This window comes from Puma concolor, chromosome C2, assembly GCF_028749965.1.
Source record: "Puma concolor isolate L17-30 chromosome C2, mPumCon1.1.hap2, whole genome shotgun sequence".
In the NCBI taxonomy this organism is placed as follows: Eukaryota; Metazoa; Chordata; class Mammalia; order Carnivora; family Felidae; genus Puma; species Puma concolor.
In genome coordinates, this window is record NC_141675.1 from 63,107,030 (window position 1) to 63,132,653 (window position 25,624).

General features: G+C 44.6%; 1 protein-coding gene and 1 long non-coding RNA gene across 7 annotated transcripts in view; one reads left to right on the forward strand and one right to left on the reverse strand.

Annotated features, from left to right (window-relative positions):
- MECOM (MDS1 and EVI1 complex locus) overlaps nucleotides 1-9,817 on the reverse strand; it is a 566,599-nt gene extending 556,782 nt beyond the window's left edge. For 2 of the 6 annotated variants that reach the window (XM_086674675.1, XM_086674679.1), the window contains exon 1: nucleotides 9,453-9,817. In XM_086674675.1, the coding sequence (XP_086530801.1) occupies nucleotides 9,453-9,489 (37 nt within the window). In that variant the 5' untranslated portion in view covers nucleotides 9,490-9,817. The remainder of the gene's footprint in view (nucleotides 1-9,452) is intronic. The other 4 variants (XM_086674676.1, XM_086674677.1, XM_086674678.1 and 1 more) reach the window with 3 other exon arrangements.
- On the forward strand, nucleotides 9,201-12,389 carry LOC147577288 (uncharacterized). Its single transcript, XR_015240111.1, has 4 exons — nucleotides 9,201-9,514; nucleotides 10,087-10,288; nucleotides 10,627-10,689; nucleotides 12,206-12,389. It is a non-coding gene; the product is annotated as an uncharacterized LOC147577288 (long non-coding RNA).
- The last annotated feature ends 13,235 nt before the right edge of the window (nucleotides 12,390-25,624 follow it).

The window sequence follows — 25,624 nt, forward strand, 5'->3', positions numbered from 1 at the left end:
TTGAACTCCTGGTTTGCCACAGTCCCCACTACTCTGTCTTGTTCTAGAATACAAGTCTGGGTGTCGAGAATTTAAATAAAATAGGAGATGGATTAGTGCTTACACCCACCTTGCTTCATTCATTTATTGCACCTGCCAATTTCTGTAGGCATTTGAGTTTACAAGCTCTGCTCTAGTCTATTCTCCTCACTTAGAGAAGAGCAATTCAGCTACGGTGGTAAAGTGACTTACAAAACTCATTCCGTTATAAATAAGATGTTCGTTGGGAATGCAAGCTGGTGCAGCCACTCTGGAAAACAGTTTGGAGGTTCCTCAAAAAACTAAAAATAGAACTACCTTACGACCCAGCAATTGCACTACTAGGTATTTATCCAGGGGATACAGGTGTGCTGTTTCAAAGGGACACATGCACCCCAATGTTTATAGCAGCACTATCAATAATAGCTAAAGTATGGAAAGAGCCCAAATGTCTATCGATGGATGAATGGATAAAGATGCGGTGTATATATATATATACACACACACACACACACACACACACACACACACACACACAATGGAGTATTACTCAGCAGTCAAAAAGAATGAAATCTTGCCATTTGCAACTATGTGGATGGAACTAGAGGGTATTATGCTAAGTGAAATTAGTCAGTCAGAGAAAGACAAAAGTCATATGACTTCACTCATATGAGGACTTTAAGAGACAAAACAGATGAACATAAGGGAAGGGAAACAAAAATAATATAAAAACAGGGAGGGGGACAAAACAGAAGAGACTCATAAATATGGAGAACAAACTGAGGGTTACTGGAGGGGTTGTGGGAGGGGGGATGGGCTAAATGGATAAGGAGCATTAAGGAATCTACTCCTGAAATCGTTGTTGCACTATATGCTAGCTAATTTGGATGTAAATTTAAAAAAATAAAAAATAAAACAAGTTAAAATTTAAAAAAAAAAGATGTTCGTACACAGGGATTATGGTCTAATGACAACTGGAGAGTATGCACGACTAAATTTAGTGTGTGTGCATTCAATGCCAAAATCAGCGGAGCAAGGTTAAAATTCCAATCATTGTATTTACACAGTGCCCCCCCCCCCCAAATGGAAGATTCTCCTGTTTTTGGAATAAATGTACTGCCTGTTTTGGCTTAGTTTACAGTTTCAACGTGCCCAAATTTATCCCCAGGGCATGATTTATTGAGAAGACATACAAAATGCTCACTATATATATGCAAATACTTCTAAAAATTAGACTTTACTAAAAAATAGAGCAGAGGGAAATATGTCTAAAAAATTCCTCTTCAGGGATACATGCAACCCCATGTTTATAGCAGCACTGTCAACAATAGCCAAAGTATGGAAAGAGCCCAAATGTCCACCAATGGATGAATGGATAAAGAAGATGTGGTGTATACACACACACACACACACACACACACACACACACACAAAATGGAGCATTACTTGGCAATCAAAAGGAATGAAATCTTGTCATTTGCCACTACGTGGATGGAACTGGAGGGTATTATGCTAAGTGGAACTAGTCACTCAGAGAAAGACAACTATCATATGACTTCACTCATATGAGGACTTTAAGATACAAAACAGATGAACGTAAGGGAAGGGAAGCAAAAATAATATAAAAACAGGGAGGGGGACAAAACAGAAGAGACTCTTAAATATGGAGAACAGAGGGCTACTGGAGGGGTTGTGGGAGGGGGGATGGGCTAAATGGGTACGGGGCATTAAAGAATCTACCCCTGAAATCATTGTTGCACTATATGCTAACTAACTTGGATGTAAATTAAAAAAAATAAAATAAAATCTTAAAAAAAAATTCCTCTTCAGAAAATTTCATGGATACATTGGAAGGAAAATGATAAATTTGCTGAGTGATCACTTTTGACTTAGGTACTTTGCATGCATCACCCCAGTTAACCCTCACAGCAGCCCAAGATGGGTGGGTATTCTTACTCCCACTTTACAAGGAAAGGTACATTCAGAGGCATTCAGTGAGTGGTAGATGACCCCTGGCTATTCAATCAGGGACCACACCCAGATTCAAACTCTGATGAGCACATTTATAGTGTTCCTGAAAGAAGGGAAGGTGGCTTGTCCATGCACACAGAGAGCTCTCACTGATATTTGTATCCAAGCCTGCCCATTGCCAAAGCCCACCAAGTGCTCTATACAAGGACTTTCGAAAATGTCATAATTTGAACAACTCTGACACACAAAATTAATTCCTTTAGGCAAGTTCTTGAGCAAGGTTAAGAAAGTCTTGGTTCTTCCTGTTACTTATAGTCGGTGACCCCTAGGCAGGTGTTTACTAAGGGAACTAGCAAAATCTCTTTTCTAAATGAAACTTCTTCTTAGATTTGTTATAAAAGAATATACAAGCCAAGAGCATGTTTGCTAATGAATAAGAATAATAACTAAAATTAAAACAAAAAGTAATTCAAGAATAAGAGCTTTTGAAGAGTCAGGAATTTGATTAAAAATTCACTTGCTTTTTTTCTATAATGAAACAGTTCCTTAACCACAAAACAGCTTTTATAATAATGCAGAAGAGTAGGGTTCCAAGTAAAACACTCCCCCCATTTTAATCATGGCTATTATTTTTGAAAATGAAAATGGCTGAGGTCATTGTAGTCTATTTTAGGGTTTGCACGAGTTGGTGGCATTTTTTTCTTGGCTTTGAGCTCTCCATGTTACCAACGAACCCTTATGGGTTTTGCTATGTGTCCTTTCAAATCCCATTCTTTTTAATAATGTTTTACTTTATACACATAAATTAGAGTGAATTCCACTTTCTTTCCTAACAACTCCAGATGGGGTCCACACTTTCAGGAGGACTAGAGCTTGCTTTTTTTTTTTTTTAATTTCGCACGTACTTCTTAGAACAAGTATGTTCCTCTCTGCATTAAAATGCTGTGGGTGTTCAAATGCTAAAGAATTAGTAAAAACATAGAATTCATGTAGTCTTTTTCAAAATCAAACTGAAACATGAGGCTAGCATTTGTGTATCTACCCTTTCAAACTTATAAAGACAGACACACATAAAGAAAAAATGCCCAGAAGGAAAACACCATCTGGGCAGAGTTCTACATCTACCAAAACCTACGGACTGGGGGAGTCTACAGATAGCCATTTAGGACACACCAGTGAATCTCCCTGTCCCCTATAGGACCCAGCAGACAAAATCATCAAATATCTAAAGACACTACAGTTACACATTCAGGCCTCCCTTTCCATGTGATTAATATCTCACTGACTTTCTGAACTTAGCTTTATTTTTTATTATAATTCGCTATGACAGCCTGCAGACCAACCTAAGATCCGTCTAAATAGCGCCTACCCAGCCACAAGTGAGAGACCATCTTTACAAAACATACATACGTACAGTGAAGCTCTGCCTATTAAAATGCCTTAAGCTCTGTTTGTTTGTTTATTTTTCAAAAAAATCAATGTGCAAGCCCAATGTAATAAGATGCTGTAGCTTTTATGAAAGAGGTGAAATAATTTTAAACACAGACACACAATGAGTTTATTTATTTAGAAACTTGTTAAATAGAGTCTGGGAATTCAAATATTCAATGTTGACATTGTACAGAACTGGCCAGGAGCCAGAACCCAGTCTCCAAAGGGACCTATTGGACAAGGAATTCAGGCCTTTCTCTCCTCCCACTTGAGCTAAATAGGTAGAGGCCATTAGTTATACCCACAGCAATATCTGAACCGCACTCAAATAAGCTGCCCTCGCCAGGGCACTTCAAGGGAGGGCAAGTGTGTTTAGCTTTTTAGTGCTGAACTAGAACACTTTTGAAAGAGTTTTGTAAACAGTTTCTTCCTTATGTAGAAACACCTCTGAAGTTTCTTGTATGGCATGTAAGCAAGGGTGATTCACAAGGATTATACTTTTGTTCATTTGCTGGAGGAAAATATCATATCAACCTGTGGGCAAATGGGAAATCTGGAAGTAGAAGCCCACTGCTTCTGTCTTCCTTGCTCCCTCTCTTATTTTCCACTCCATTTGTTTGTCTCCTTTCTATCCTCTTCCTCACACTTGTTCTCACTACACAGCCAATTTCCTTGAATATTCTCTAGTAAACTCAGAAGGCCAGAAGAGTGGGAAGGGGGAAATCTAATTTTAGAAAAAGGACCGTGGCAAATGGGGTGGGGAGGGAACTAATGATTCATACTGGGCTGCCCAGCCACAGAGAAAAGCAGACCCCACAGACCTTTTTTTAGAAAACGCCTAGAGCACGGGTTCCAGCCAAGGAAGGGTTAACCACCACTCCAGAAAAATGTGCCTAGCATCATTACAGTGTGACTGTCTCCTCCGGCCCGTCTCTCCGCCCCCCACGTCAGCCCTCCCCAGTCCCTCTCTCCCCTACCAGGGAGAGTGAATGAAGGTGTGCCTGCCCCTCCTCACTTGAGTGTTCCTTAACCCCGGACGTGTGAGAGAGAGAGAGAGAGAGAGAAGTGCGCGCGTGTGCATGTGTGTGTGCACCGTCAGTGCAAACCACGCTCGAGGGAAGCAGTGGGCCAGGCACGCAGCACTTCTGAGGCTGGAGAGGGCAGAATTCTGGCCTAAGTTTGGGAGCCAGGAGCTGAGCAGCGGGAGGCAGGAGGTGCGGGGGGGTCCTCCCTGGGTGAACACGGCCGGCAGCCCCTAGGTTCCTCCCCAGCTCCACCCCCCCCCCCCACTCCTCAACGGAGCCCACTCCCACTGTCTGAGACAATTGTGAGATGAGGGGTGGCAGGGGCTGAGTACCTCGGGAACAGGACTGAGAGCCACTGGCCAGAAGGTGACAAGTCAAGTTTCTCCACTTCAGGGCCGCTTCCAGCAGAGGCAAAAGGGAGGAGGTGCAGGGAGAGAGGGGACCGAGCTAGACGTGCGGAGGGCAACAAGTCAGCTCTCCTTTGCCCTCTTTTGCCCTTCTTGCCCCCGGAGTCTCCATCCTTGTCCTTCCTGCCCCAGGCCACGTCTGCAGAGATAACCTGGCCCCAACTTGCAAAAATGAAACAAAGTAAACTCCCAAACGACAAGATGTTTAAAGGGAAACCGCTTACAGAGTTAGTGCCTTCAACTTTATAAAAAAAGAAGAAAGCAAAAATTGCGTAGAATGACGCGTTAATTTCTATTCAGTAAGCGTCCTACGTGTTGAATGTCTGTCGGCAGAGGAGGCCCGGCCCCGGGTAGTAGGGAGAGGCCTCTGCTTAGAAAGCCGGAGAACTGGGCTACCCCGCACAGACGCGCTCACGCACACTTCCACACACACTCACGTGCACAGCGTCGCCCAGACCTGCGACTTCTCAGCCCCCACAAGTACAAGCCTGAAAAAGGAGCCCTTCTCTCCAGCCTTCCTGCCTCTGCAGTTAATGAACCATACCCTTCCACAGTGTTTAGGATGGGGTGGGGTGGGGGGATGAAAAGCGTTATTAACCTTCTCCTAAACATAGATTTTTTTTTTTTTTTTTTTTGGCGAAACACATCGAAATGCTGCAGGAAGACTGCGCTCCAAGTGCCAAATGCAATAAAGAAGCCCTAAGCCAGGGTAATGGTCAAGTAATGGCAAATAAACCGCCTTCCTAGAAGGGGCCTCTGCCTCCGTCGGGCGAGCGTTTTTCCTCCTCAAAAGCAGTCTGAAATAAACAAGTAAAATATGTTTTTTAAACAGAGCTCTGTATTTCGATTTTTTTTTTTTTTTTTTTTTTTGAGAGTGAAGAAAAACACAAATAGGTGGGTTTAAAGGGAGTGCAGGCTGGAACCTGGGTGCAGGTTTCCTTTGTTATCTCACGTATTGCTAAGGTGAGGAGTTTAAGCACGTGAGGGAGGGTCGTCATCTACCATACCTATTTAAGAGCCTCTTTTTAAACAGAGATCAAGTGTACAAGTAACAAGTGCCCCCCTCTCCGGGGTCTTGCTAAGCGCATCGCCTTCTGGGTCTTTACGAGACTTCTGGGGGGCCGGTAGCTAAGGGGGGTTACACGTTGCAACTCGTTCGTTGCTGTGATTGAAACCCTGCCGGGTGTCACTTTAAGGAAGTGGGGTGGGGGGGGTTGCTTCAGTGTTTCGGCTCAAGACAAGCTGGGCAGACCCAACCTGACTTCTTCCCCATCGCCAGGAGAAAAAAAGTTACAACTGGCAATTCTGACACCGCCCAGGTGCTATCCTAGCTGCCCAAAAAAACCGCTGGGAAGCCTCCCGGCGCTTGCCAGAGTCGGCTTGGCTTTTAGTTTTCTTTTCTTAAAGATGGGAATAAAAGCCAAGGGCTTTAGACAGTACAAATGTCAATCTTCTTGCTTTTCCCTTCTTTGTTTTTTTAATTAAAAGGTTTATTCCTCCCAAATGATTTGCAACGAATTTATCGTTTTCAACTATTGTGTAAATATATATATATATATATATATATATATATGTATATATATATATATATATATCTCAAGCACTGTAAGTTGGAAAATGGGCAATGCATTCATTCTGGGCTTAACTTCAGTGGGTACTGTCAGGGTCCATGGGATCCTGTACTGTAGGCAAGACCAGCACAGGACTTGGCCACCAAAGAAATTTACAAAAGACAAAAAGAATAACAAGACTCCAGAAAACTACTGTTCCTATCTGATATGTTTCCATTGCAGTGTTTACTCTGCATAAAAAAGCATAAAGGTGTGCTTTTTAAAGTAGGCTGGTCACACTGCCTCTTCCTAACCCAGAAAAAGAAAGAAACGGGTGAGACAGAGCGGCAAAGTTTTCGTTGGACAGCACGGCAAGGGGTCACTGACTATCTCCGCCACGCGCAAGGAAACTCACGCACTGCAGAGGGGGAAGGAAATAGCGCTTTAAAATACAAAAAAAAATCCCTAGTTTGATATGATTTCCTTTATTACCCAGATTGTAACTGAAGAATTGCATAAAGCAGCGCTTCTGCCTGCCCGGGGCAGGCTGCGCGGTGGCAACAGCTGGAGCAGCGCGAGCGGGAACCCGAGGGTCAGCAAGGGAAGTTTGTAAGAGTTCCTATCTAGTTATCAGACAGCGGCGGCGGCATCCTTAGAGACACTAGAGACAAAATGAGTAGGTCTCCTACTGGATGAATGACAAGTCTCATCAGATCGGAAAACGAGGTTCTGTTTCTGGATGTTGAGCGGGCTGTGCGTGCGGGAATGTTTTAATAGGGCGGCGTATAGCTTGGCAATTAAAACAGTTGAAAAAAGTTGCTCAAGAAAATTCGAAGGGTTTTGTGTTCTGCTTTCACTTCGGCGGATACCGGGCGATCAGGCGCAAAGCATTCGGCTTTCATTTCATAATTTAGGCATGGTTGAAATAGGCTCTCCACGCCCCCCCAAAACCGTTCTCTTCCCCCCCCCCCAGCCTCCAATCTCTCTCTCTCTCTCTCTCTCTCTCTCTCTCTCTCTCTCTCTCTCTCTCTCACACACACACACACACACACACACACACACTCCAAACCTTTAGCCGGAATTCAAGCCCCCAGGCCTCCAAGCATATGTACATTTAATTCCTCCTCAGATGAAAATAAAGACATCGGCCTCATTTAAAAGTGAAAAGAAAAAAACAGGACTTCTACTGGCTCTCTTTGACAGTGTCGCAGCTAAGTGAAATGAACAACATCCAAAAAAGAAACAGATGTACTGATGACCCAAGAGCCCTATATTTAGGTTGATCCCAGAGACCAGGGTGAAAGGAAACGTATTGGGAAGTGGAGGAGTGCTTGAGTGAGGACTGGACGAAGCACTGGAAAGACGCCTACGATGACACCATCTCGCTGGGCTAGACCTTGGATTCCCACTGCCAAAGAAACCCAGCCCGCAGAGGTGCCGCTGCCTTAAGGCGCGGCTGCTGAGGGGACTTGGAAGGCTGGAAGGCTTGGGGACGTACTTGCTTTTAATATGCAAGAGAGAAGAGGGCGGGGAGATTGGGGATTTTCCTGGGGAGAAGCATCCTACCCACCCCTATCTCCCCTTTCTCTGGTCCACAAGCAAAACAATTAGCTGTTTTCGGCGAGTGGGAGAGCGAACGGCGGCCTGTCCCCTCCCGAGGCTGCTCCAGCCTCGCGAGCTGACACCTCGAGGAGAGGGCTTTGGACTGCTAGGGTTTGCTCCGGGTCTCAGCACCTCAGAGTCCCCTTAGACTTGTGGTAGAAGCTTTTGGGCAAACCCATTCCTAACGCCTAGAGTCCCGATCGAGGCTTCCGCCTTTCCAAACAGTGTCGGCTCGGCGGACAATTCCAGGCGAAGTCCCCTAACACTTCTGCGAGAAGAGTGGGGGATGGGGGCCCTGCCGCCCCAGCACTGAACCCAATCTCCCTGGTCCCGCGTGACCAAGGCCGCTCCACGCCGGGCAGGCAGGGGGCGCCGGGGAGGGTGAGTGACCCGAGACCCCGGCTGCATCCAGAAATAGAGCAAGAGGCTCTTCCGCGCTCTCTCAGCGGCCTAAGGTCCCGGCAGCCCGCCCCCTGGGGGTCACTCGGCGCCCGGCCAGCCTGGAGCTCGCTAGCGGGAGCAGGCCCTTTCGGCCCCCTTCTCCTCCGCCGCTGTCGCCGCTGGCTGCGCTCCCTGCACTCCTCACTCTCCACGCGCTCGCGGGGCCTGGCCTCTCCTCACCTGCCCCTGGCTCCGCGGAGCCGGTAGCTCCGCACTGCCTGTGCCCCACCACCACCACCACACACACTGCGACTACAACCCCCACTCTCGTCTCCCCCACTCCCCACCCCAGTCGTCCAGCCGCGCGGCGCACGCCGGAGAGCACCGCCGAGCGCACAGCGCCCACTACCGCAACCGCCGCTCGGCGCAGCTCGGCGCAGCCCGCCAGCCCGCGCAACTTCCAGCGGCCGCCTCGCAACTTTTCCCAACTCCACCACTGCTGCCCGCCGCCGCCGCCACTGTGGCTCCCTCCGAGCCTGCCACCCACCCCAAACCCCAGAAACAAACCAAGGCTCGAAAAAGCTCCCATCCCCAGACCGCCCCCCCATCCCCCGCTCCCCCTCCCATACCCGGGACTAGCTGGTTGGCCAGAGGCAACTCTCCTCCGCCTGGGGGGAAGGGGAGGGGAGGGGGAGACTCTCTCGTCTTCTCTCCCCCCCACCCCACCCCACCCCTTCCCGCTTGCTCTCGCGCGCTCTTCTCCCTCCCACCCCGGTCTTGGCTGCCCCCACCCCCACCCCCACCCCCACCCCGGGGTTGCCACAGCTGGTCGGTGCACGGGGCTAAGGGCTGCCCCGGCTCCTCTGGCGCCCAAACCAAGAGCGAGAGCGCGGGCGGCCGGGCGCGAAGGCTGGGACCGGCAGGTTGCTGGGGCTGCGCTGCGCCTGCCCTCCGCCCGGGGCCCCGGCGCGAGAGGCAGCTGCGCGCTCCCTCCCGGAGCGCTGGAGACAGATATGCAAGATGGCAGAGGAGGGGGAAAGCCAATAGAAAAGGGATATTGCACCTACTTGTGGCCAGTTTCCTTGCCCTGCCTTTGGATCTCATGCTGTGCCCAGTCCTGCAGCCGCTGGTGTGTGGTTGGGGTTTTTTTTTCTTGGATCTTTTCCTTCTTTTGCTTTCCCTCTCGCTCCCTCCCTCGCTTCTCTCTCTCTCTCTCTCTCTCTCTCTCTCTCTCTCTCTCTCTCTCTCATACACACACACACACACACACACACACACACTTACACACACTCACTCTCTGTCTTTCCCTCTTTCACTCTCTCTCCCTCCCTCTCTCCCTTTCTCTCAATCCACACTCGCTATCTCTCCAGCATTGTCAGTTCGGACACCTTCGCACATGCGCGCTAGACGCCCCTCCAACATCTCAGCGCCGCCAAAAAAAGTTTGGAGCGATTTATCACTTTGATTTGGAGATCTTGTCAGATGGCAATCGCCGAGGAGGCGGAGAAAGGGAGCCACGGGGAGGGCGGCGGGGGGCGGGGAGCGAGCACAGGGAGCCAGAGGGGAGCAGACACCTCGCCCCCAAAAAAGGCGGGGAGGGGGGGGGAAATAAAAAGACTAGGGCAAAGGACTGATTTCGTGTTGGAATCACCTATAAGCCTGTATCATTACTATTATTGTTTTTCCCACCATAAATTGCAGGAAATTTTCTATACATCCACGGAGAAAACAAGAAGTGGGGCTTTTAAAACCTTTTTCCATATTAAAGAACTAGAAGGACAGGACTCTTAAATGATCCAGGAGAAAGTGAGAATCATCCTGAACTTCAGGAAATCTGCTGCCGCCGCTCTTACTGCTACTGAAGCTATTTCGGCTTGTGCTTTCGGAGTTGAAAGTAGAACAAGTAACTGTTTTCTTTCTCGATGTTAAGTATACTACCAATACTTGCCATTCTTGGAACATTTCAGTGGTCTATTCCCATCAAGTAGTAATGATCACCTTTGATTCCCAGGTCCGGGCAGGCTCGGGCATTTAACATCCAAGACCTCCTGCTTCCCTAAGGTCGGCCGTCACCTTCCGGCCTCCCCCACCGCTGCCCCCATCTCCGGTTGCCCCAGCTCTGCCTGCCTGCCATTTCACTCACTTGCTTAAACCCACAACCTTTAGGGTCATAAGAAAGAGGGGGGGGGTCCTTTCCCACCCTTAAAAAAAATAAATTGTTGGAATTTGCTTTAATTACAGGATTTACCAATGAAGTGGGCACATAGAAATGGGGAAATCCTAAAGGGGCCAGCTGTGTTCAAGGTATGAATCAATCTCAACTACGTATAGATTTTCTCTTGGTACAACTGCCTTGCATTAAACAGTTTTGTTCAATACCTTCCATGAGCTATTTATGTCCCCATTAATATCTGTTGCAAATCCTGCCAGACACTGTAAAAGAAAATTACAATCTTTTCAGTCTCTGTGCTGCAACAGTACATCCTTGATGATCCGGTTAGAGGAGAAGGAAAAGAAAAGCAAGTCCTGGGCATGAGTTTAGGAAAGGCAGGGGAGGGGAAGAGAGATCATTGAGAATACCCTGTTGCGCCAGTTGTCATTTATTGTCAAAACTGGGACTGGGAGTGTGAGCAAACAGCAAGTTTCAACCCTAAGAGGGGTTCATCAATGGTTCATAGAATATCTCTGTTTGAGGAAATCAAAATTCAAAGGATCACCCTGGCTAAGGTTGCCCACCATTTCTTTCTCCAGAGTTGTGTAATTCTGGGAGCATGTGGCGGTAAGATAGAGGTCCCTGGAGAACCAAGTAAGGGTCCCAAGAGAGACAGACGTGTAATGTCGAAATGTAAGAAAAAGATAAAGGGAGCAAATGAAGTGATTACACAAAGCAGGAGTAAAACAACTTCCAAAAGAGAAGGTTCTGGTAAGCACCAGATGGGCACAGGAGAACTCTATCATTCCCTCTGGACTGAAAAGGCAGGTGGGGGGAGGGGGGTCCAATCCTGCTACAATTCCTGTTGCCCTGTGGTGTACTTCTACACAGCAGAGGTGGGTGCAAAAACACCAGGCTTTGGGTACCCAGAGGTCTGTGAATTCGAATTCACTGGCTCTTCTCAGTTTCGATGGAGGAGTGCCTTCCCTCAGATGAACAGTTAAGTTTCCTCAGAAGAAAAGGAGAAGTTGGGGTTGAGAACCATCAGAAAGGTAATAGAATCTCTAGGGAGAGAAACACTAGACTGGCCATCAAGATGTTCACAGAAGCTGCTTCTGATCAGTTTAAGGACTCCCTGGGGACCCTCACCTTGGCCAAAAGACACAGAGAAGGCACAGGAGGATCAGGCCCCACCCATCTGTCAGAACCTCAATGGCCTCTTCCCGCAGGAGGGGAGAAGGAGACCCCTAGGCAGGAAGAGTGCCCTGCACAGTAGGAGGCTCAGCCTTGGACTTTTCATTTCACCTCCTCAGCCCCGGGGAGCTTAAAAAAATAATAAAAAGGAGTTACTATCCTCCCCTCCACTGCTCTCATTAATTCCTTCCATCTCATCCCCACGGGGGGTATATATCCTGGTCCACTCGCGGAGAGGAGGTTAAGAGACGTGCCAGAGAATTTTCTAGGAAACGAAGGTACCACGGAACCAGACCCAAGATTAAATAGAAAACCCACCTGTGAAGCTGCGGTGATTGTTTCTGCTGAGAAATTACAAACCACGTGGCGGGCTAGGGGTGGGGTAGGGGCTGTGAAGGGAACTGAATAGGATATGAAGGACTCAAGAAAATCAAATCTGAGTCCCCAAACTTAAAGATCCGTCAACTTTTCTAGACGGCGAAGGGCAAGAGATGAGGCGTCGCTGGAACACCCTCCCCTTCTCGTTTTTAAAGTCCCTGGGGTCGCGGCCGCCTCAGCGAATGCCTGGTCTTTCCAAGAGTTTCGGGACACGAGCAAATCCAACCTCTTCCAACTGAAATAATAAACACAAACTCCTCTGTGCCCTAGGGCCAAAGCATTGTGACTAGACAAGGCATCATTCTTTTTGTTGTTTTTTTAGTGAAGTATTCGCAACATCATCACTTTTATTTTCAAACCTGAAAGCTGGGTTTTTCTTTTCTTTCTTCCTTTCTCTCCCTCTCTCTTTTTCTTCCTCATTTGCTTTCTGCCTTGAGTATTAGTTAAAAAAAAAAAAAAAAAAGCTAAGTTGCTAGTTCAAGTGTGTTTAACCTGATGGAGCAAACGCCCAGCAAGCAGCGGACTGCGCTCGCCGCCTGCAGCGCGGCTTGCCTGAGCGTGCCGACCTGGGCGGGTTCCCACTTCTAAGTACGTGAACCCCGTCAGTTCCACCTGTCCCAAGTCTCAGCCGTGAGACCCAAGCAGGTGACTTTCTGGTCAGCGGCCCCACGGATTCCCAAAATCCTTTGACGGGACATCCAAGCTGTCGCTCGCCCAAGAGACAAGAGGCCTCCAACAAGTTGGCCGAGCTACCCTCGCTGCCCGATTCCCCACCACCCACCTTTTTCTCTTCTCCTGAAATTCGTTTCCTTGAGGGGCATGAGTACCAACGTTTTCTTGCATTTTCTCCAACGGAAACGGGAATCCTGGAAACAGTGCCTCCTTGGAAAGTCGTTGAGCTTACGGACTGTTTGGATTTGCTTGTTTTATTACTGTCATATTTTGTGTCGGGGTTTTTGTTGGGTTTTTTTTTTTCTTTTTTTTTTTTGGAGGTTTTTTTTTTTTTAAGGAGAAGCAGAGATGAAGAAGAGGGGTCATTGAAGAGGACAACCATGTTTCTTTAATAAATCCTAGAAACGGCAAAGAACTGATTTTCAATACATTACATGCAACAGAAACTTGTCCTTTCCTCGAATTATAATTGAACCAGCCCCACTGTATCTTTGGAAGAAAGTTTGAATTCTTTATGGAGGTATTTCTTGGCCTATTGTCTTTGTGCAGTGAACTTTACATCTTGCTATTCAACCTATATTCTCCTGGCTACCAGCAAGATTAATTTAATCATTGTAATGCAATTATTAATACTGTTTACCCAACGCTGGGTTTCAGGTTGGCTGTTAAGAAATTAAACTCTCGCTGGGTGACCAGAGCTAGGCAGGGGTTTCTTCATGTTGAAAGGAAACAGTCCTCTTTATTTAGTCTCAGAGCTCTAGCTTTCGGCCACGGGCTCAATTAGCCAAAATGGAAACAATTTTCATTCATTGCAATAACTCACTGTTCTGGAGATCGCTTTCAAAATATACACTTTATTATTATACGCTGACCTCGGTGGCGTGGAGTGGCAATAAAAGAAAGAGGCAGGGAGATCTATCTAGCCCCCTTGGGCTATAATTATTAGAAATTAATTGGGTTCAGGACCCTGGGTAGTCTAGCTAAATTAATAGCTTGTCTAGTGGTTTAAATCCGAATTTTTAGTCCACGGGAGAAAGAGAGAGTCACAGACATGAAATGCTGACCCAAGGGACGCCCGAGTTTACTTGCAAGACACTCATCTATTAAATAGTGTCTAGAATACATTTGAGTTGGGGAGAAGGGGTCGGAGTAGGAGGGGCGGGGGCCAGAAGAAAGAAAGGAGCGAGATGGGGAAGGCGACTGCGAGTGAGCTAAAAGGTCTCGAGTTGATTTTATTCGATTTTTCTTGTCTGCATTGTTTTCGGGAGGGGTTGCATTTAGGGGTTAAAATAAAAAATAAAGATCCCGTGTACTCGGAGCTGTCGTGCTGGAGTAAAAGTGAAAAGGGAGCCTTAGGCAAAAGGAAATTACTGCGAGCCCGCGTGACCTTTCAGGGAGGTAATCAATCAAGTGATCAACAGGGATATTTATCATCGCTATATAGGACTACTTCGCCCTGCACGGGCGGGGGTGGGGAGGCGAGAGGAGGGTGGAGACACGCGCGCACGCGCGTGCACACACACACACACACACACACACACACACACACCAAAGTTTGGACAAACCCGATAAGCCTCGAGACAGAACACGTAGGCTTTAATAAATGTTAAGACTGTCCGTTTAGTCTGACATTCTTGGAGAAACACACACTCCTACACATACGCAAAGGGAAATGCGCACATCCCCGCAGCAGTGGCTGCGTGAAGGTGTTAACTTTAAACTGTCCACTGCGCTTTGCCCTGAAAGGAAAGCTCGCGGTGAAATGCTTGCTTCAAACACCAGCGAGGAGAGACAGCGGGGCTGAGGCCAAGGAGGAGCAGGGAAAGCGTGACTTCCGCGACCAGTCGTGGAAGGGGCGCCGCCGGCCTCAGGGGGCTCAGGGCAGCGTTGGTGGCCCTCTCTGAGATGCACGGATGCCAGGGTCCGAGGCCCCGCGGCAGCCTCCTCTTCCTGCGAAATCCTCGCGCGGCCCCAGCGGCGCGGCTGGAGAGAGGCGCACTCGGAGCCAGCCAGCTCCTGCGAGCACGCGCGGCGAGGGTTGGGAGGCGGTGCGTTTTCTGCCCAGTTACCTTCTGTACCTTGTAAAACTTGCCGTTTTGTAAATTGCGTTTTTCGGCCCCGGATTTCTTAGCAAATCGTTAGGTTTTACAATCCTGCTGCAACCCTCTGGTCGTTCAACAGCCCTCCACCCCCCAACTTCAGAAGTGCGTATAAGGGAAGGTGGGGCGGGGTGGCTGGCTTTTTTAATAATAATGATAATGGTATTATATAGTCGACTTAAAATCTAGGTCCCCGAGGCCTTCGCCCAGCTCGGGGATTATAATCAGCAGTTCTTTCGAGACAAGGTCGGGCTGATTACTGGCCCTTGAGGCTGGGAACTATTTCCCAACAGGTTTATGAAACACAGGTTGGGGTGATGCGCGCCGCCTCCCAGGTAGCGAGCCGCCACTCCCGCCGTGTGGGAATGTGGGGCCGCGCCAGGGCCGTGCTGGTTGGCACCAGATGCGAAGCTCGCGCTCCCCCGCCGGTCGCTCGGGCTGCCCTCTGCGGGCTCGGAAAGGCCTCCTCCTGCACAGCCTAGTCTGCGGCGCCCCCGCCTGGCTTCCCCGGCCGCTGCAGCTCCGGGGGCGCCCGCCGCCTAGGGCTCCAGCTGTGCACAGTAGCTGCCTGGGCGTGGGGGTGGGAAACAGCTGGAGCGCCCCGGGGAAGCGCCGGTTGGGGTGGAAAGGAACCCAGCTACGAGGATTACGAGGCGATCAACTCCCAGAGTTGCTACTGGTTTAGGATCAGGAGGAGCAGCTTCACGGGGCACAAATCTTTGCCCGTGGGAACAGGAGCTCTGGAGAGAAACCAGACTGCTGGTATGCGATACCGGGGAAAGTTTGGACCTCCTTGAGCCCCTTCTACCGATCAAACAATAACCTAGAAAAGTGCTTCTCAAAGTTAAATGTGCGTATGAATCCCTTGGGGATCTTATTGAAATGCGAATTCAGATTCAGTAAGTCTGGAGTGGAGACCCAAGCAGTCTGCGTTTCTAACGCTCCTGGGCGAAGTGGATGCTTCTCTAAGTGTGGTTCCCAGATCAGCAACATTAACCATCACCTGGACTTTATTAGAAACACAGAATCTCAGTTCCTAATCCAAACCTACTAAATCAAAAATTGGCTCTATAACAAGAGATTCACTTGAACGTGGAAGTTTGGAAAACGCTGCTCTAGGATGTGCCTAGCCAGGTTTTGTTTTGTTTTGTTTTGTTTTTTCCCTTCTGTCTTAGATCACGACACCTCCATGACTGAACCTCTTTTCAAATCCTGCTGTCTGCTTTGGTCCTGGGAGAGGATGGAGTCGATGAACCTATCCCTTCAAAAGCTGCAACTCCTCTACCCCCTTGGAGAAACTCTCACCCTCTTCATCAATTGACTGCTGGACTCAAGACAAATGCCATCAGAGAGGTTTTCATGGGTTCTGGTCAGCACCCAGAATGACAAATGCTTCCACTTCCTTCTCACCCCCACCCCACTATTTTGCTGACATTTATCTCTCCCTCCTTACATTAGAGTTCTTTGTTTCCACATCTTCCTTCCCCTCTCAGCCATAGGCTTCTTGAAGGAGACCATGCCTTATATTCTCCACGCTTTGGTTTCTCAGTGCAGCAGGGAAATTCCTTCCTCAAAGGGATTAACATCTCAAAATGCTCTGTGAACTATAAAGCTAAAGTAACTATTACCTCTTTTTCGTACCCCTAACCCACCTTCCTATAGGCTAACACACTGTTTTATATCACTAACTACTTAGTATGGTGTTGTCTCTCTGAAAGGTTCTTGAATTCGATCACACACCGAATATACTGAACCTAGAACACAGCCACATTTAAAGCTTTTTTGTATGAACACTTAAGTTCTAGTTTTCTCCTCCATAATATTCTCTAGAGAAGAGGTTCTTAACCTGGGGTAGAAAGAATTCAGGAGTCTGGGTGACATCTGCATCTTCTAATTTCATTACTCAGAGAGGTGGTTCTGGAGCCTGGAAGCTGTCAGCATTCTAAGTGGTCACTAGCTAAAAGTTGGGATCTTCAAGAATTAAAAGCTAGATTTGTAAATATGATTAAGTGAGCCCTCTTGGGGGACTACAAAGATGGACAAATACCATCAAAGATTCTGGAACTCTTCTGGAAGCCACGGTTGCCAGTGTCAGTAAAAGATAGCAGTATTCAGATTTCAGAGCCATTATACATTAGATAAATTCTGAAATAGCAAGATAAAGTTGAAAGATTTTAAGAGTCAAACCTTTGGAGGTTTAAATCCCAGTTCTACCCAAGCTACCTGGGTGGCTCAGTCAGTTAAGTGTCTGACTCTTGGTTTCAGCTCAGACCATGGTCTCATGGTTCATGGGTTCAAGCCCTGCATTGGGCACTGCACTGACAGCTGCACAGCCTGCTTGGGATTTTCTATCTCCCTCTCTCTCTGCCCCTCCGCCTTGTCTCTCTCTCTCAAAAATAAATAAATAAGCATTAAAAAAAATAAATCCCAGTTCTACCTTTTACCAGCTGTGTAATCTTGGGCAAATTGCTGAATATCTGTAAGTCCCCATTTTCTCCTCTGTGTGATGGAAATGACTATGTATATATTACAGGGTTATTGTGAGAATTTTTAAGACAATATATACAAAGTACCTACTATGCAATGTCTGCTGCATAGCAGAAATTTGAAAAAAGGAGCTACTTAAACCTCCAAATTCTGTCATTCTATAATTGGCATAATGATAAAGTTTAGTGTGTGTGTGTGTGTGTGTGTGTGTGCACGCACGCAGTGGTCTTGGACACTGCCTTTTCCATTCCAATCTATAATGACATATTTTTTCTTTGCTCAGTAAATTGTCCCCTCAAATTGCTGAAGCCTGAGGTATTTGGTGTATATAAAACTGGCTGGTGCAACTAAATCTTAACATTGCAGTTTGAATAGGCACCAGTGTGTGTGTGTGTGTGTGTGTGTGTGTGTGTGTGTGTGTGTGTGTGTGTGTGATTGGATTTTAGCTACATATTTTCAAGGATTCTTGTGTACTTGTTCCTACCGTCAATATGACAGTATGAACCAGGGTTATACTCAGTTTATCCCATACAAGCAGTGTCCTGATCATCTCTCAGATGAGGCAACAGGGCCTGGGCCACATGATGAGGGCCACTGAGACTCACTGACAGAGACATTGCTCTTCCCCTGGCTGCCTGATTGCAAGCCTTTCTGGATAATACATACAAAGTCATACTTCAAAGCCCTCTAATGTTTCCGTTTTACCATATTCTCTCCCTGGAAGATGGAAGCCACACAGACAATTCAAAGAGACAGTGTTTTTAAATGGGATTAGCAAGTGCTTTTTCTTTTTAAAAAATATTTTGTTTACGTGATTTTTTTGTTTTTTTAGTGTTTTTAAATTTTGATTTTCACAAATCTAGTTGCTATGCTTACTATCAATACATAACCTATTGATCAAGTCTAGATCCCGGCCAGGAACTAAAAGATCTGTGAAATTTACAAATGCCCTGCTTTAATATTCTTTACTCAAACAAATGATTGTGGCTGACATAAGAAAATATAGACATCATCAAAGCAAATTAATTTGCTGAATACACTTTTAAACATATAGATATAGCAGATTTTCCATGTCTTTATAAAGCACTAACTGTAGGACCCATGCTGACACAGCTTATAAAGAAGACTGCCTTGTAACAAGATCCTCAGTACTCAGTAACTTAATTCCCTTGACTTGAGTCCAAGCAGACCTGGCTACCCTCAAACTCAGCTATAGAGTGAAGCCCATAGCCATGACAGAGTGTGATACAGGTGTGCCCTGCTTTATGAAAAGCCACATCACAATGTGATTATTCTCTCCATGCTATTTTATTAAATAATGAGGTCCCCTGAGACACTTAAAATATGATTTGACTTACAAAAATTTGATTTATACTCACTTTTCCCAGAAACATACCTATGGAGGTAAAGCCCTATTTTTTTTAATGATGATGCATGTCCCATAATGTTTTATAAGCAGTCCATTTTCAAAGGTTAAGGTAAGGAAGCATACCACAGTTCTGAGACTGAGAAAGAAACAATTTCTGTATGGAGAATCAATTGTATCCAGAAGAAACTGTGCGAATTGATCTGTTGAATTATCTACTTTGAGAGCTCATGTAGATGTACTAGAAGTCTGATATATGGTAATATTTGGACTTCAAATGTTTTTAAAAATACAGTGCTGTTATACTGGGTTTTAATAGAAAATTTTTCAGATAAACTCTATAAACACTCTTAAAAAATACTTTTCAAGGCTGAAGAAAAAGAATTTTCTGTTGCATAGAGAAACTGAATAATTCCAAAATTGGTCTGGGCTTATGATCATTTAGAAATGATAGTATATAGGCAAAAATATCACCACAGTTTTCACTTAGCTAGTTGGCATTGAACTGAAACTCTGAAATTGTATATATTGTACTCATCAAGACATTTGGCATCCTTTTAAAAAAAATTTTTTTTTAATGTTTATTTATTTTTGAGAGACAGAGAGTGAGCAGGGGAGGGGCAGAGAGAGAGACACACACACACAGAATCCGAAGCAAGCTCCAGGCTGTGAGCTGTCAGCACAGAGCCCGACGCGGGGCTTGCACCTACAAACTGTGAGATTATGACCTGAGCTGAAGTCAGATATTTAACTGACTGAGCCCCCCAGGTCCCCCAAGACATTGGACATTCTTAAGGGTTCTAGGAGACATTTTAATTTCCGGCTGCAGGGGAAGCACCAATGCAGAGAAGCCAAGATAGTGAATACTATTTTGATACATCTGTTTCTGTTGTGTTAATGTTATGCTGAGCTTTTCACAACTTTTGTGTCCACAATCTCTACAAAATCAGTAATCATAGTGGTTTCTTGAGCACACTAAATGGGCAATCTGTGCACTTGTGCCTCCCAGACAATACAGCATATGGTCATGGAGCATGGGCTCCTTAGCTCCAAGAACCTCCTTTTCCAATCCACCCTACATGCCACTGCTTCACTAATCTTCCTAAAGCACAGTTCTGATAATATTTTTCCTACTCGGAATCTTCAAGATCCTTTAGTTATTTTCAGGATAAAGCCCCAAATTTTGCCTTTAATTCAAGGGTATTCTAGATAGGGGAAATAGCAAGAGAGATGGGAAAGCATGAGGTATGGCCAGAAGTGTTAAGAATCTTAGTCTGCCTGAGTGATGAGATTCAAGAAAACACTTTACCGGAAACAGGTTTGTAAAGATAGGCCGGGCACATTCCACGAAGGACTTTGAATGAGAAACAAAACGTTGGGGCTTTATCTTGAAAATAATCGTGAGATCTTGAAAATACTGAATAAAGGGATGACATTATCAGAACTGTGCCTTAGGAAAATTAAGCAGGCAGTGGTGTGTAGGGTGGATTACACTTCTTCACAGGTTCAGTCGACCCATCTTTTAAGACCCAAGGCAAACATCATCTCCTCCAGTACACTGTTGATATGGTTCCACCAACTGGAAACAGTCTCTCCTCCTCACCAACATCCTACAGCATCTCTTCTTTACATGCTGTTTTTGTGCATATCTCTATGGTGCCTCTTAACAGACTGTAAGTCCCTTGAGGGGTATTTGTATCCAACTCTTCTTGTTCTCCAGTGTTAAAACACATCCTGTTAACAACTAGTGGCCTTTTCTAAACATAAGGATTTTGTTTTTCAACAATTTTAAAAAATGCTTGACCGTTACCTTTTTTGTAACCACCTCTCCTCCAGCCCCTCCAATTGTTCTTTCTCTCTGAGTAGGTATATGTTGGATCTTTTTGTGCTATCTTCTATATTTATTTGCCTCTCTTTCATAAATTCTATCTCTATCTTTCTGTGTTTAATTCTGAATAATTTCCCAGACCTATATTCAAGCTCTCTAATTCTCTCTTTGGCTATATCTAATCAACTAATGTGTCAATTAATTTTTTCCATCTCTATTATGTTTTTTCATTTTTATAATTTATACTGTTTTTTTAGATGTTCCCATTAGCTTTTCACACTGCTTTGTTGTTCTCTTATTTTCAATTTCAAGGTTAAGTTTTTATTATTTAAAAAAAATTTTTTTAATGTTTATTTCAGAAAGAGAAAGACCAAGTATGAGTGGGAGGGAGGGGGGCAGAGAGAGGGAGAGACAGAATCCGAACCAGGCTCCAGGCTCTGAGCTGTCACTACAGAGCCCAACATGGAGCTCAAACCCACAAACCGTGAAATCATGCTCTGAGCCAAAGTCAGATGCTTAACCGACTGAGCCACTCAGGTGCCCCGCAAGCTTAAGTTTTTAAACACGTTAAGTGTATTTCTTTTATCCGACAATTCTATTATTTGAGGTTGCTAGAGGCCTATTCCTGCTGTTTGTCAATTTCACTGACCATTGCTCAGATGAATTGTTCTCCCATATTTTAGAATTTTGGATTGTTAGCTCACCTTCAGCAAGACTTTACCTGTGGGAATCATGTTTAATATTACTTGAAGACTTATCCTTCCAAAGTGACTTTACATTTGCTTTTATCAGATATCCCAGGAATATCATCAACTTTAAAGATTTTTATCAGCCTGGGGTTTTCCAAAAGATGGAGGATGTATGATTAGAACCACAGACATAAATGATAATAGACCTGTTGGAAAGAATTGTCAGGGGAGACTTTTTTCTTTGTAACCTAAAAACCAGATGAGATAGAAGGTTTCTTGTTATGTCCTTTTCTGGTGAGCTGATGATTTTCTAGATCAGCCTTTCACTGATAGTGTAACCCTTTGAAACCCAAATTCATGCAAGGATATCAGTTCTAACTTCCCAACTAATGTTGGGCCAGAACTGTATGTATTGATTCCATGAAGGTTTTGAAACTTAAGCCCTGAGTTCTCAAAGCTATCAGCTTCCCATTCCCCAACTACAGGCTGCCAGGATCTGTATTCCCTTTTGTAGTTAATGCCAAGGACTTCCTTTTCTTTATTTCAGCAACATTTTTAATTATTAAGCAGAATGCTTCAGTGATTTCAGAAGGGAGGGATTGCAGATTATGTAGTCCATAAAATCACCAAGATATCTAGACTTAAAAAAACCTGTGGTGGTTTGTTGTCAGGTGAATTTCAGTTTCAATATTTTTTCGTGAATTATTTTATTCAAAATAAATGTCCAGGTCCCAAAATGCAGAACCAAATGTCACATATAAGTAGAATCACAAAAACAGCCTTTTCCCGTGGTTCTGATCAGCCTAAAATCACTCATCCCACTTCCCTTATCGGGACATCAAAATCATGTTCAGCCTTCAAATGTCATCTCAGATTCAGCCTTCTCTCTAATGCGTTCCATAATGATAGTGATAATAATTACAAAACAACTATTTCTCAAATGATTACTTTGTGTTAAGCACTACACTGATATTTTGCAAATGTTACCTTATTTTTCTAAATAACCCTATGACATTTCAACCTCATTGTACAGGCAAAGGAACTGATGTTTCTAGAGGTTAAGTGACTTATTCAAGGTCACCTAGCTAGTATTGGGTTGAACCATATGAAATAATTGATACTCAATTATTTTTTACTCACAAAAAAGCATTTTTACATAGCTCACTTTCTTCACTTGACCTTCAGTTACAACAATGTATGTTCATCTGTCTTCTCCAGTGGATTGTAAATTCCTTGAGGGCTGTGCCTTAGCTCAGTATCCCTAGCACATAAGACAATAGTTACTACATGACAAGTCTTCAATTATTTTATTGTTTAAATAAACTAAACTGAGTTTGTTTATTAGCAAGCATTGGTCAGTATTTATATGCAGTTGATGCGCTTTTAAATTTTTCTCTTTTTCTTATTTTCTCTTAGCGGAAATTCTTAAAATTCTTAAATATGGTCCCAAATTTTTTGACACTGTTCCTGTTCCTTACAATTAGTCATGCACAGGTCTTCTAACAGCGTACTGACAGAGATATGGAGGCAGAATGAGCAGGAGTCATTAGGAGACAACTGGATTTTCAGACAACCCCAGAGGCAGAGGCATCCAGAATTCCTGGGGCAGCTGTGCTGGAGTTTCTAGCATCCAGTCCCAATCACCATGTTGAGAAGCAGGCAGGGACATCACTGTGTTTTGCTAGGTCAGTCTTGTGCTGTGGGAGGGCATTTCTTCTAGTTATATGAAGGATCCAAGCCTAGTTCTCCTGTACTATCAAAGATCTGTAAACTTCCTATAAGCTTTTAATAAAACGTTCCAGCTTGTGTGTAAAATTAAGAACACTGAATTTACCATCTTCCAACATCTTGTGATCTTTGAAAGATTCCAAAAATCCCAGAGCTACAGACCATTTATTTAATTTTTGTTTGTAGATCCTGACACAGAGCAATATTAATATTGAAGATATTGAAGACCATGGGCCCACTGCAGTAGTAGGAAATTGACAGGTACTATGCAGTAATGTGGAAAACAATGACCAGCCAATCAAGATATGGCATGTTCAAATAGTATTACTTTCACTAAAAGCTGTAATACTAATATTAATGTTAAGTAATGAAAATATCATTATTGATAATGAAAGACTTTAATGGTTAAAACACAAATTTATGATTTACTTTAAAAGTTTCATCTTTATCTCCCTTATATGTTTCACATGGAATGTATTTTATAGCAATACACCCATCGAATTTATGAATGTTTGGGGACTACATGGTAAAAATATTTTTTTTTTTTTGAAAGAGACAATTGATTTTTTTTTTCAATGTTTATTTATTTTTGGGACAGAGAGAGACAGAGCATGAACAGGGGAGGGGCAGAGAGAGAGGGAGACACAGAATCGGAAACAGGCTCCAGGCTCTGAGCCATCAGCCCAGAGCCTGACGCGGGGCTCGAACTCCCGGACCGCGAGATCATGACCTGGCTGAAGTCGGACGCTTAACCGACTCCGCCACCCAGGCGCCCCAAAAATATTTTTAATGATTAATCTGCATGATCAAAAAATTCAGAAACCACTGCCGTGAATTCCAATTATTTATTCTTTTTTTTTCAAAGTATTTATTCTTAAAGAGACCTTAAAGAACATCTAATCTAGTAGTTTTGAAATTTTTTGATGGCAAAATCTCTTTTTTCAAAGAAAGTCCCAATACCTAAAATAAAGAATAGCTTGGTAGAGTTCCCCATCTGCTCCCTCTCCAAGGCCTCAAAGGGACACTATTTGCAAACCATTAGTATACTAGACCTCTCTCATTAGGAAACTGAGACCCAGAAAGGAAATGACTTGACCAAAACAACTTTTCTATTCGATGACGGAAATGGGGCTCAACCTACATTTCCTGATTCTCTTTTTGTCCAAAGGTCTTTCCACCATATTGCATTATTTCATTGAAATGCTGGTTTTGGAGGAGGCTGGTGATGCTTTCTAATTTGTGTTCCCTTTGCAGTTTTGAGATGTTGAGAGATGTCTGCCAATCTGAGTCTAGGGAATATCTGCGAAGCTGGAGGGAAGTGTTATAGATTCCCCACCCACCACCCAACCCTCAGCACTTCCAAGCAAGGCTGATCACATAAAAAACATTTTTAATGAGTTCACTGTGCATGTTGTTTCTGCTTCCTTTTGCCTGTTGGCTTTAGTCAAAAGAATCTGGATTGGAAGCTCCGCCAAATACTGTCAACAGATCCAATCACAGTCACACTGTCATCCGATAGAAATGTAGCTTCACCGGAACTTCTGGGATCTTGTTCACACATGTGTAACCAGCAAAGGAATAAGTTGTAGTGACTACAAGCAAATATCTCTGAACTTCACTAAGACTGATGACAATGGTAATAAAAATAGTCTTTTCCATGACGAACACTACCAGTAAGTCAACGGTTAAAAAGGGATAGTTTTAGGAGTAACCAATGCATTAGCCCTTGTCAATGAGATTCCTTTTGGCAGTAATATATTCTGGGGATTAAGTTAAACCAAATGTTTGTAACAATGGAAATGTAGTCATGTTAACAGTTAGGATTATCGTCCCAGTGAATATTTGCCGTAGTTACATTCAAATTTACCCTTTGGACACTGTTTGATCATTTTCATTTCTTTTTGATAAATTCCATTTTAGATTAAAACCAACAGAAAGCATCCTTTAACATTTTTAAAGCTGTGCAGTTTATTTCCCTTTAAAATGTTTACGCTCACCCCCACCCCCGCCACTCCCCAACCCCCTCCCCCTTCCCGCCCCCATCCCCTGCCCCGAAGAGCTGCTGCCCACCCTGCCCAAACAGTGATGGGAGTGAGCAGTGAAAGCCCTGCTTGAGAAAGCTCTGTAAGTTCTTTGGCCACATTTGACTTTACTTGGTGCTTATAACTTTCAGATCCAGTCATGGCTGAACACTACATGGTATTTTCCCTGATTTTTCTTTGATTTCACATCTGTTTTCTGCCACTTGGATATTTTTGTGGCCATGCAGGTAAGAGGCCCTATGTTGATTTTGTAACCTGGAAGCTTATCTCTGTGGTTCCTGTGCTTAGCGGGAGCCAGGGCAGAAAAGCTCATCCACGTATGACCTCACATGAAACTAGCCTTCTACCGGCTCCTGAGGTGACCCTGACAATTTCTGGGTACATAATTCAGCAAGACTAGGAACTGGTGTTGTGTATCACAAACGTTCTTTGTTATTTATAGGACTTTTTCAGAAACTATTCTGTCATAATATTTTTGTTGATCGATGTAAAGAAAATTCTTGTAATCTCATTAGGCCATATGTGACACCTTGTCATGTTTTTAATCTATAAAATGAGTGGAAGAGGGTGACAGAGAATTTGCACTTTGGGTTGCTTTGCTATT